Source organism: Anastrepha ludens, chromosome 4, assembly GCF_028408465.1.
Source record: "Anastrepha ludens isolate Willacy chromosome 4, idAnaLude1.1, whole genome shotgun sequence".
Lineage (NCBI taxonomy): Eukaryota > Metazoa > Arthropoda > Insecta > Diptera > Tephritidae > Anastrepha > Anastrepha ludens.
In genome coordinates this window covers 45,791,630-45,803,063 of record NC_071500.1, presented here as the reverse complement: position 1 = coordinate 45,803,063, position 11,434 = coordinate 45,791,630, and the positions used below count along the sequence as shown (strand labels likewise).

The 11,434-nt window shown below is 39.6% G+C and overlaps 1 protein-coding gene across 1 annotated transcript; it reads right to left on the bottom strand.

The window, feature by feature from the left end:
- Window positions 1–2,749: 2,749 nt before the first annotated feature.
- On the bottom strand, window positions 2,750–7,888 carry LOC128862156 (alanine--tRNA ligase, mitochondrial). Its single transcript, XM_054100625.1, has 12 exons — window positions 7,597–7,888; window positions 7,364–7,537; window positions 7,160–7,305; window positions 6,892–7,095; window positions 6,683–6,827; window positions 6,469–6,608; window positions 5,415–6,406; window positions 5,177–5,333; window positions 3,773–4,058; window positions 3,482–3,702; window positions 3,222–3,423; window positions 2,750–3,164 (listed from the first exon to the last, which is right to left on the bottom strand). The coding sequence occupies exons 1-12, from the start codon at window positions 7,762–7,764 to the stop codon at window positions 2,958–2,960; spliced, it is 3,042 nt and encodes a 1,013-aa protein (XP_053956600.1). The 5' UTR covers window positions 7,765–7,888; the 3' UTR covers window positions 2,750–2,957.
- Between the last annotated feature and the right edge of the window lie 3,546 nt (window positions 7,889–11,434).

The following is an 11,434-nucleotide window of genomic DNA, read 5'->3' as shown; positions in this document are numbered from 1 at the left end:
TTGTATGGATCTAAAGAAGGAGGTAAATAGAATCGCAATGGAATTGATCAAGTTACATTTACACAAACGTGAAAAGTGACGAAACATTTATCAAATTCATGAAGGATATGTTCAATTTCGATTGTGCAGCAGACGTTAATAAGTCAACAACACTAAGAGGCAACATCATCGATTTGACTTTTTCAAGACACATTACACTCGCAACACTCGCTTTCATTTCCTACTTTTCCTCTCATCGTCCTATTCTCAACAGAGAAATGGTTCATTACCATGCACCCAGGAAGAAGGCATATGCAAATACAAATATGTGAATTTATATACATATGCGCATATACATACATATACATATATGCTCACTCAAGTAGGAGAGAGCCAGATGTCGAACATTGCCGAACGCGGGGCCGATTGTGCCTCTTTGTCGTTCGTTCCGCGCTCTCGCTTGCAGTTCAAGCAAGGTAACGCCGCATGAGCAAGATAACGACGCATGAGCAAGATAACGGCGCATTTTTTGGTGCGTGCAGCCGGCTACATCGAATTTTAAGACGTTATCACGTCAAAATGAACCAAGACTAAACATATCACGACGTTTTCAGTCAAACAAGAAAGCGACGCTCACGATTTTAATACATTACAACGCTATGGTACACTAAGAATTTTTGCCAGATGGTCAGACAGTTAATAAGAACTATTATTTGGGCGTTATGAGAGATTTATGGCAAAAAAGAAATTAGTCGTGGGAAAACAACTCTTGAATTTTGCACCATCATTTACCTGAATTTTTGACCGGAGTAAACGAACAAAATGAGTACCATCACTCACCTGAAATGCTTCCCTGCGATTTTTTTTCTGTTTGATGGAGTCAAAAAAACACTACGGAGAACGCGTTTTAACAGTTGAAAAGAAGTAATGGAAAAATCTAAAGTAGAGTGCCAGTAGAGCGTTCGAGCGTTGCAGTTGATGGGGAGTACTTTGAAGGTGAGGAATAAATATGTATTTTTACACAAGCCTTCAAATAATTAGACTAATCACGCATGGTTTCCATGGATATTGACGTCGTTGTATAGAAACAAAGATTGTGAAGATGATGAGCAAGCTAAGCCCTTGGAACAGCATTTTTTGCGTCGATAGAAGTTTTAGCATAGATTTTGATTAAAAGTTTATTCAACAGAGAAAATTTCCTCATCTGTGAGAAGAATATTTTCATGGCCGTTGACCGCGTGACACCGATGAAGCCAGTAGTATCTGTCGGGTCTAATTTTCTCCAAGCGCATTGTCAAAAGATGACCAGTTGAGCGACGGAAGGCTTTAATGGAAGGAGATCATCTCTAATTCGTCTTGGCATGGATCTGGTAGATACATTCATTTCTCTGGAGGTGATTTTCTTCTTTGTAAGAGAATTTCTGTTATGGCTGCAAGGACGATCACTTCTTTTTCCGTTCGTCACTTCAGACGTTTAGGAAAAACAATTGATCGTTCGGTAAACAAACATTTTTCAAAAGTAACAATAACGGAACTACAAGCCAAGAGTCAGCAAGTGGCGAGTAGATGAAGCAACTGATATAAATGAATTGTGTTGGCAACGCGGGGATAGAACTGCCTTAATTACATGTGTTGGTAAGGCAGTGCGTCTAATGAGCTATAGACATACTCGCTAGCGGCGAGTCTTGCTCGATAACTTTGTTGTTGCTTTCACATGCAAATTTTTCGTCAAGTTAATCGAGATATATAATACAGTAGGTTCTGTTTTTATGCGGTTTTGAAATAGTGCGGTTTTTTTTTAATTACAAAATGCATGTCGACCTATCGGGAATTGTAAATATAAACATGATTCTAAACCAGCTAAGCAAAAACTCATCACAGATTGCATCAGAAATGCTAACCCTACAAGTATGGAACCGCCTGCATCACCATCCAGATCAGACGTGTACATTTCCTCAAGTGACGGAAGTGATTTTACGCCAAATCCTAAACGAATGCGCAACATTCGGGTATTGTCTGATTCTATTTCTGACGATGTAAATTTATTTTGCGATTCTGACGTTTCTTAAATAAAGATATAATTTTCAAAAATACAATATTTTGTTTATGCGATTTTATTTAATTAATATATTTCAGATTCATGCGGTCTATGGAACGTATCTATAGTTATAATATGGGACTAGTGCCCTTTTTTATGCGATTTTATTACATTATTTCAGATTTATGCGGTTTTAGCACTTTGAAACGTATCTATAATTTTACTATAGAACTATTAGCATTTTTATGCTGTTTTTTTTATGCTGTTTCTTGCGGAACGTATCTACCGCATAAAAACAGAACCTACTGTATATAGTATATAGCGAGCGAGAAAATGGTAAATAGAAGAGGGCTTATATAAGCTTATTAACACGTTCGCGGACGTGAATACTATAGCATTCATTTTTATAATGATGCAAAATGACGTGAATGCTACAGCATTCAAATTTTAAAGCCAAGTTTTGTTCATTTAATTTTCTGTAACTTTAAGTTTTTGTCATTAATATACATTTTAAAGTAATGACCACTTGATTCAATATATAACAGTTAAAATACAATGTTCTGACTACTCTTTTAATATAGATATGTATAATCAGATTTTGAATATTACAACTAGTTTCAAAAATAATTGCCTGCCTTTTTTAACAGCTCCCTAAAATTTTTAGTGTCCGCGAACGTGTTAAGAGGCCTTATATGTATAAGCTTATATTAAAAGAAAACTTTAATTACCCCTTTTCCTTCGTAAATGTAAGAGAGTGTTGAAACTCACTTGTCATTACTTGCCACTTTAGTTCAGACAAATATTTTTATTTGATTTTTTTTTTTCGTTTTATTCTATAAAAAACCAAATTATTTATTGGTTGAGAATTGTTTTGAATCTCAAATAGGAATTCAGCTATATGCAAGTATTTTGCAAATTTCAAATTAATATAATACTAAAATCACAACAAAATACGTTTAAACGCAAAGTCGTTTGCTCTGGCAAGTGCCTCTTCCAATTGTTCTTCGAACTGCGTAGACACTTTTTTACCCTTCATATTGCACACTTCTTCTGAATTCTGGCCCTTTGGTGCAGCGACTTGCGACTTAAAAACCAAGGCGAATTCGCTTAACCATTGTTCCGCATCAAATTGGTCGCTGATAAATTTCTATCAAGAGATATATTACAGCTATAGAATCATAAATATATTTTATTTTCGAGCTACCTTGGGAACACAACAACGTGCTTTAACAATGCCCTCACACATACTGGCCACGAGAATCGGACGATCGGGGCATAGTTTTGTTGCTCTTTGCAATGGCACCTCTTCGACCAATACTGAACTTCTGATGTAGTGCACAATGAATGGGTGTGTCTCCGTGGTTTTTTCTTGAAGTAATGTTTTCATTTCCACCTCAACAAATTCCCTACAATTGGAGACCGTGTGTGGTCATTGACAAATGTAAAAATTGATAAATTACTTACTTTAAAGTTGTGCGCGTGGTTTCCTTAAGCTTTTTCAATATATCATTGACACGCTCCAGGGTATCGATTTTAAACGCATATGGCAAAACCACTTCCGTGTGTAAAAGATTATGGCGTATCTTTTGTAATTCGATTTCTGTAGCATTTGTGAGCTTATCAGTATTAAACTGCTCATCCAACATATCTACACGATGTTGCAAGAGCGCTGCCGTTTTTAAAGCCTATAAAATGAGAATACACAATAAATTGCAACTGTATAAAAATGTATATAATTTAATAATTTGGTCATACGTTTTCCGCCGCAGTTCCAGCCACTGCTGTAAAAGCAAATCGTGCGCGGTTGGTTTGTCTAAGATTTGTAATAGTGAAATATTCCAATTCGTGGGTGTTTGTGACATGGGTTCCACAGCACAATTCCTTTGAATCTAATTGAGGATGTTCGCATTTTATGCTAATCAAACGCAAGCCAGCCTCTGGATATATTTCACCAGGCACCATAGTGATGTCGTCTTGTTGCAATACATCACTGGCATTTATAGTCGTCACATCCACTGGCACTTTCGAGTTAATAGTCTGTCTATTGGTTTAAATTGGAATGCATATATTAATTTATATATACGAGTATGTATATACTTAGTCCTGCCATAAGTTTTGATACTTTCTTTAACGGAGTTAGCTTAATCATGTAAATATTAAAAAATATTTTAATTTCCAATTGAAATGGTTATCATTTGCTTTTACACAAGCCTTGAAGCGATTAGGCCATTTAGCTATGGCAGCACGCACGGTTTCCATGGATATTGTCGAAGCTGCTCGAACAAAAGATTGTTTGGGACTCTCCAAATTTCTGTGAGGTCTTCGACAGGCCATGTTCTCCAATTCTGACACAAACTGTAGTCCAAGGGATTCAGATCTAGGCTTCCAGACGGCTAAACTTCTGCCGCTATGAGCCCAGGAATATTTTTTTTTTACCACAGCGGGGTGGTTTTTGCCTTATTAGCTGAAGCGGAATCTTGCTGAAAGATGCACAGCTCTCTATTGAAGAGACTACTACTCAATCGCTTCACCACGTCTTCTAAGACATCCCCGGGTACAATTTTGCCTCGGTCTGAGCGCCTTTTTCGCAGAATGTAAGGCTTTTATAAGACTCAACCCAAACCCACTCGCCTAACACCCCTCTCCCTCTGGACCCAACCTATCGGCACAGCAAGTTTCCTGGGCCTACCATTAGGTGAGCTAGACAAAGACGACCGGTGATTTACACTACACTGACAGGGATAAGTATACTGCTACAACAACAACACTACCAAACCATTACGGAGGCTGCAACAACATTTTTTGCGCTTTTATAGCATAGATTTTGTGGTTTTACTTATTAAAAACTTCTTCAACAGTGAGTCTTATCATCTGAGAAAAGAATATTTTCATGCCACCGAAGAAACTGCTTGCATCTTTCGCATCTCATTTTCTTCAAGCGCGTTGTCAAAAGATGACCAGTTAAGCGACGGAAGGCTTTCATGTTGAGATTATCTTTCAATAGTCTTGGTCCATACATTCATTTCCCTGGACGTGATTTTCTACATTCTAAGAGGCGAAGTCTGCGAAGTCTTTCTCGAACGGCTTTTGTGTCACAGAATTTATGGCAAGACTAAGTATATACGATTATATAAGATTTAGCTTTAATTTTGAATTTACCCAATTAAATCCTCTAGGCGAATAATATCTTCCTTTGTTATGCGTTTACCAATTATGCCCACTTCAAGCTTGCAATTGTCACTTGTGACGGCACTAGAGACCTGATATGTTGTCTTTTTGAAGAGCGTCCGGATGGCCCCATTTAATAAGTGTGTTGCTATAAAAATAGAATTATATAAAATTTTATTCTCTTTTTTTTTATACTTAACTTAATTCACATTAAGATTGTGTTACAAACCTGTATGATGGCATGCTGTCATTTTACGGTGATTAACATCCACCAAAAGATGCACGTGAGCACCCGTCTTCAATATGATCTCCTTTTCCACTTTCGGCAATTTGCATACATGTACAATGCAATCATTTATATATTTTACTTCCACGACCGGCAGTTGGTGGTTGATAGCATCATTCGTTTCACTCGTCAATTGGATTGCACCGAAATCCCCTTGCTGACCGCCCGATTCATAATAAAAGTTGCTGACGTCTGTTACAATGTATAACAATTCCCCTTCGGGCACTAAATTATTCAATATCACTGTACCCATTTCCGCACCCCGGTAAACCATGCCAGTAACCTGAGCCAAAAGAGGGGGAATATTGTACTTTTTATCATCTACATCATATTTGTAACAGTATTTCCAACTATTATCGGTGGGATTTAATTTTTTGGTGAACTGCGTTATTGCTTCGATGTCACGTCGTTGATTGGCGAGTTTATCTTCTCTACTGGCATTTTGGCCGTTTAATGAGGCTTTCGATTTCAATTTAGCATTTGTTATTTCAGCGAGATAACCATGCAAATCGCATTCCATGTTTTCTAACTCCGCCAGCTTTTTAAAGTTATCTTCAGTCAAACCATAAGTGTCAGTAAGCTTGTATAGAAATTTACCAGGCAACACATTATTTTTAAAGGTTTCTTTTTGCGCGTGAAATTCCCGGTAGGCGGGCACAAAACCGGGACACTCCATCAAATCAATATCCTCCAAGTTAGGGAACTCAGTTAAAGCCTCAACAAATGCTTTCGAAGAGCTTTCTCGCAGCGCCTTAAAAACTTCTTGTTCGTGTGCTATTAACTCGAGTATAGAATTCTGCTTGTTATACATTTCTGGATATGCCGTGCCTATCGTCTCTACAACTATTGGTATAAGTTGCGACAATAATTTCTCATTTGCAAATATGTTTTCGCTTATTGTAAATGCTTTGCGCAGTACTCTTCGAAGCTTTTGACTAAATCAAAAAGAAAAAAGTTTGATTATTTTATATTCTTATTTTATACTTAGTATCAATACTTTTGATCCGGTAACATGCCATCTGCCAAGCATGTCGTAATCATACGAGCATGATCTGCCAAAATTCTGTACCCTGTGTCCAAGGCAGCGATTTCAGTAGCAGTTGGAAAAGTGCCGGCGTAGTGGGGAGCGTTTGTAATCTGAATGACGTATGATTAAATTTTATCAGTTCTTTTACATTTTTTCTATGTACTTTTAAAAAATGAATACACACTTTCTGAATGGTTTTGAAAATCGGCGTGAAAAGGTCGGTATCGTAGTTGGATGTTTTCTGTTGTAAAATAGCAGTTAATCGCTCAAACCCCATACCAGTGTCTACATGTTGTGCAGGCAATTGTGTAACAGATCCATCTTCGTTCCTAAAATAAAATACTTGTGCACTTAGTATATATGTATACATATTTTAAAATGTATTATGTTTACCGATTGTATTGTATAAAAACTAAATTCCACAATTCTGTTAAATCTGGCTTATCTGCATTAACGAATTTCGCACGTTCGTGACTCTTGCTTACAGTCGGACAATGGTCGATGTGTATTTCCGTGCATGGACCACATGGGCCAGTTGTTCCCATCTCCCAGAAGTTTTCCTTGCAACCAAATGGCAAGACACGTTCAGCGGGAAATCTATTTCAAAGGTTTAGTTATAAATAATCTAACGCGCGTATGGTACATCTTAATGACTACAAACCCCAAACTGCGCCAAATCTCGAAGCATTCCAAATCGGGAGGCAAACCAAGTACCTTATCGCCTGCAAAATAAGTTACATACAACCTACCAGGATCAATATTAAATGGGCCACGTAAAAGTTGGAAAGCCATTTCGCAAGCTTCTCGCTGTTGACATAAAGCTTCAATGAAAGATGTGGAAATAATTGAACATTGTATAGAATACCTTAAAATAGTCTCCAAACGACCAGTTACCCAACATTTCGAAAAATGTGTGATGGTAGCCATCTTGTCCGACCACAGAGAGATCATTATGTTTGCCACCAACTCGAACACATTTCTGTGAATTGGTTACACGGGGATAGGGCGCTTGACTCTTGCCCAAGAAAACTGACTTAAACTAGAAATACCCTTATAGTGGTAGTTGTATGTGTTTATTTATAGTTATTCAATATGTACTTGATTCATGCCCGCATTAACAAAGGCCACAGTGGGATCACAGAATGGCACTACCGGACTGGAACGTACAAATTTGTGGTCGTGATTTATTGTAAAGTAGTCAATGAACGTTTTGCGAATTTCTCCTGAGGAGAGCACGCGTTGTAACTTCTTAGCTGAAGAATACATCACGATCCAACAGCGCACATCGAATTAAATAATGATTTTATAATCTATTGTTTGTTAATTTTCACTTTTATTACAAAAGCCGGGACGAACACCACCCCGAAATAAAAACCCAATAACAATATATTCAGTACCATATGTAAAGTCGCGTTGCCAACTAAGTGTAGGTGTAATAACATATGTTAAGAGTTTATCGATATTTTTCAATTAGTATTCTAATGCAAAAAATTAAATATCTGTTGTATATTAGATGAAAAGTACTGTATGAAAATTAAACAAAACATGTGTCCGTAGAAAACAGCTGCTTTTGTTTGCAAACTGTTAAATAAAATTGGTCTAATGAATTAAAACTTTGTTATCTGAGCTTGGCATGTAGAATCACGGATATGATTCATTAAATTTATTTGCAATTTGAAATGTGCACTGCACTACATTTAGTTTGGATCCATTGATAGGGTTCTGTGTTTAACGTTAAATCCATAATAAGATCTTCATTTACTTCGAGAACACACCGAACAGTATAAAGAGTACACCAGAAAATAATCATCTTGCTTTCACGTTTACAGGAACTAGCACCTAAATTTGAGAGGCAGGTTCTAAAATTAAAAAAAACACACCCGTTTTTTTAACATCTCGCTAATTTGCGCCCACGCCCCGAAGGAAGAGAAGGACGATGCGACAAAAGATTCCTTCTGTCTCTTAATCGGAAAACACGAAATCAGATCGATTATGTTGTGATAGATGGAAGACACGCTTCTAGCGTATTAGATGTACGTACGATCCGAGGACCCAACATCGACTCCGATCACTACCAAACTGCGAACTCGACTCTCATTCCTGCTCTCAGAGAGTACTGCCCAACAAACCGGCATGCACGAAAAATGGACCAACATTTCTCGTCCTCTACATACCGCCGCCGAAGAAGAAGAAATCGGATTCCGACGAGCCCGAAAAAACAGTTGGTACGACGAGGAATGTCATGCAGAAAGAAAGGATGCCGCCTATAGAGCCACGCTGCGATCGGGCGCAATGCGAGCCATGTGGGATAGCTACAGAGAGCTAAGAAGAAGAGGAAGGAAGGAAGAGAGACGTAGTATCTGAATGAAAAAACGAGAGGCCGAAATACGGGAGTGCGAGGAGCTTGAGATGCTGGCCAATAGGAACAACGCTCGAAAATTCGACCAGAAAGTTCGGCGGTTAGCAGAAGTTTTAAGACCGGGGCGTTTTCCTGTAAGAACAAAGACGGCGATCTGGTGACTGACGTACAGAGCAATCTTAAAATATGGAGGGAACACTTCTCGAACCTGTTAAACAGTGACAGCTGCGTATGCCACAGAGAATGTGAAGATCCCGATACCCCAATCGTTGACGACGGATTGTCGCTCCGCTACGCGACCATGACGGACTGCCGACATAGCACCGAGGAGCTGGTAAGGTGCATGCATCAGCTCCTATGCAAAATATGGTCGGATGAAAGCATACCTGCCGATTGGAATTTTAGTGTGCTCTGCCCAATCCATAAGAAGGGCGATCCTTCAATCTGTGCTAATTACTGCGGAATTAGTCTTTGAAATATCGCCTATAAGGTTCTAGCGAACGTAACGTAAAAGGCTGAAGATCACCGTCAATCAACTGATTGGACCTTATCAGAGTGGCTTTAGACCTGGAAAGTCTACCACCGGCCAAATATTCACAATACGCCAAATCTTGGAAAATACCCATGAAAGGAGAATCGACACACACCATCTTTTCGTCGATTTCAAAGCTGTATTCGACAGTACGAAAAGGAGTTTCCCGTTTGCTGCGATGTCTGAATTTGCTATCCTCGCAAAACTAATACGGCTATGCAAGATGACGTTGCTCAACGCCAGCAGCGCCGTCAGAATTGGGAAGGACCTCTCCGAGCCGTTTGATACCGAACGAGGTTTCAGACAGGGTGACTCGCTGTCGTGTGACTTCTTTAACCTGATGTGGGAGAGCATCGTACGAGCCGCAGAACCTAATCGCTGAAGCACAATATTTTATAAGAGCGTATAACTGTTGGCGTATGCCGATGATATTGGCATCATCCGCCTTAACAACCGCGCTGTTAGTTCTGCCTTCTCCAAACTGGATAAAGAGGCAAAGCGAATGGGTCTGGTGGTGAACGGGGACAAAACGAAGTACCTCCTGTCTTCAACAGTCGGCGCACTCGTGTATCGGCACCCACGTCCCTGTTGACAGCTATATACCGATAACAATGTCAACCTTGAAATCCAACGCAGAATCTCTCTTGCCAACAAGTGCTACTTTGGACTAAGTAGGAAACTGAGCAGTAAAGTCCTCTCTCGACGAACAAAACTAACACCCTACAAGGCTCTCATCATGCCCGTCCTAACGTATGGCACAGAAGCTTGGACGATGACAATAACCGATGAGGCGACGCTTGGAGTGTTTGAGAGAAAGATTCTGTGTAAGATTTTTGGACCCTTGCACGTTGGCAGCAACGAATATCGGAGGCGATGGAACGATGAGCTGTATGAGCTTTACGACGACATAGACATAGCGCACTGAATAAAGATTCAGCGGCTACGCTGGCTGGGTCATGTCGTCCGAATTGATACAAACGCTCGATGCGGTACCAGCTGGTGGTAGCAGAGGAAGAGGAAGACCTCCTCTGCGTTGGAAAGATCGGGTGAAGAAGAACTTGGCTTCACTTGGTGTGTCTAACTGACGCCGGTTAGCACGAGAAAGAAACGACTGGCGCGCTTTGTTAAACTCGGTCAAAATCGCGTGAACGGTTATAGCGCCAGTTAAGAAGAAGAAGATAATGGATTTCAATAGTGTGATTGCATTATATTTGGGTCGAAAATCACCACCAGCGATTGTTCGTTAGCTCGAGCACCTTAAAATAAATAAAGTTTTTGTTAATGGCACCATTACTCATTACAATGATACTGGTAGCGTCGCGAAACGTCCTGGAGGTGGTCATGAAAAGACTGCAACGTCACGTGAAATTGTTCAAAAAGTGAAGAAGTGATTTGAGCGAAATTCTCGACGAATTGTTAATCAAATAGCGAAAGAACAGAAAATATCTCGACTTAGCATTCGCAGTTTACTGAAAAATGATCTCGAAGTCAAGACTTACAAGATCCAAAAGCCACATGATCGCACACCAAAGCAGCAAGAAGTCAGACTAGACAGGCAGCATCCGCCACAGGTAATAATTTGGGCTGCTACAACAGCAGATGGGCTCTCTTCAATCGTTTTCATCGAGCGTGACGTTAAGGTAAATGCGAAATATAATCGTATAATCGGAAAGTATTCTGGGGGTTGCTTTGAAGCCGTTGGCATACAAACATTTCGGTAGTAGACCAGGGACGTTTCAACAAAATTCGGCACCGTCTCGCAAAGCTCGAGTGAACCAAGAATGGCTAAAAATCATGTTCCACACTTCATTTCGTCCACACAGTGGCTCTTAAATTCACCAGACGCATATTCGATGGATTATTCCCTTTGGGCCATTTTGGAGTGCAAGGTCCCAACTAGTTTCCAGGCGCTGAAAAAAGCGATTGTCCGCGAGTGTTCCAAATTACCTGCTAGTCACATTCGGGTAGCTTGCGATTCCTTCCTGGACCGACTCAAGGCCATAGTCAAGGCAAAAGGTGGTCATATCGAGTAAAAGTAAACTGAT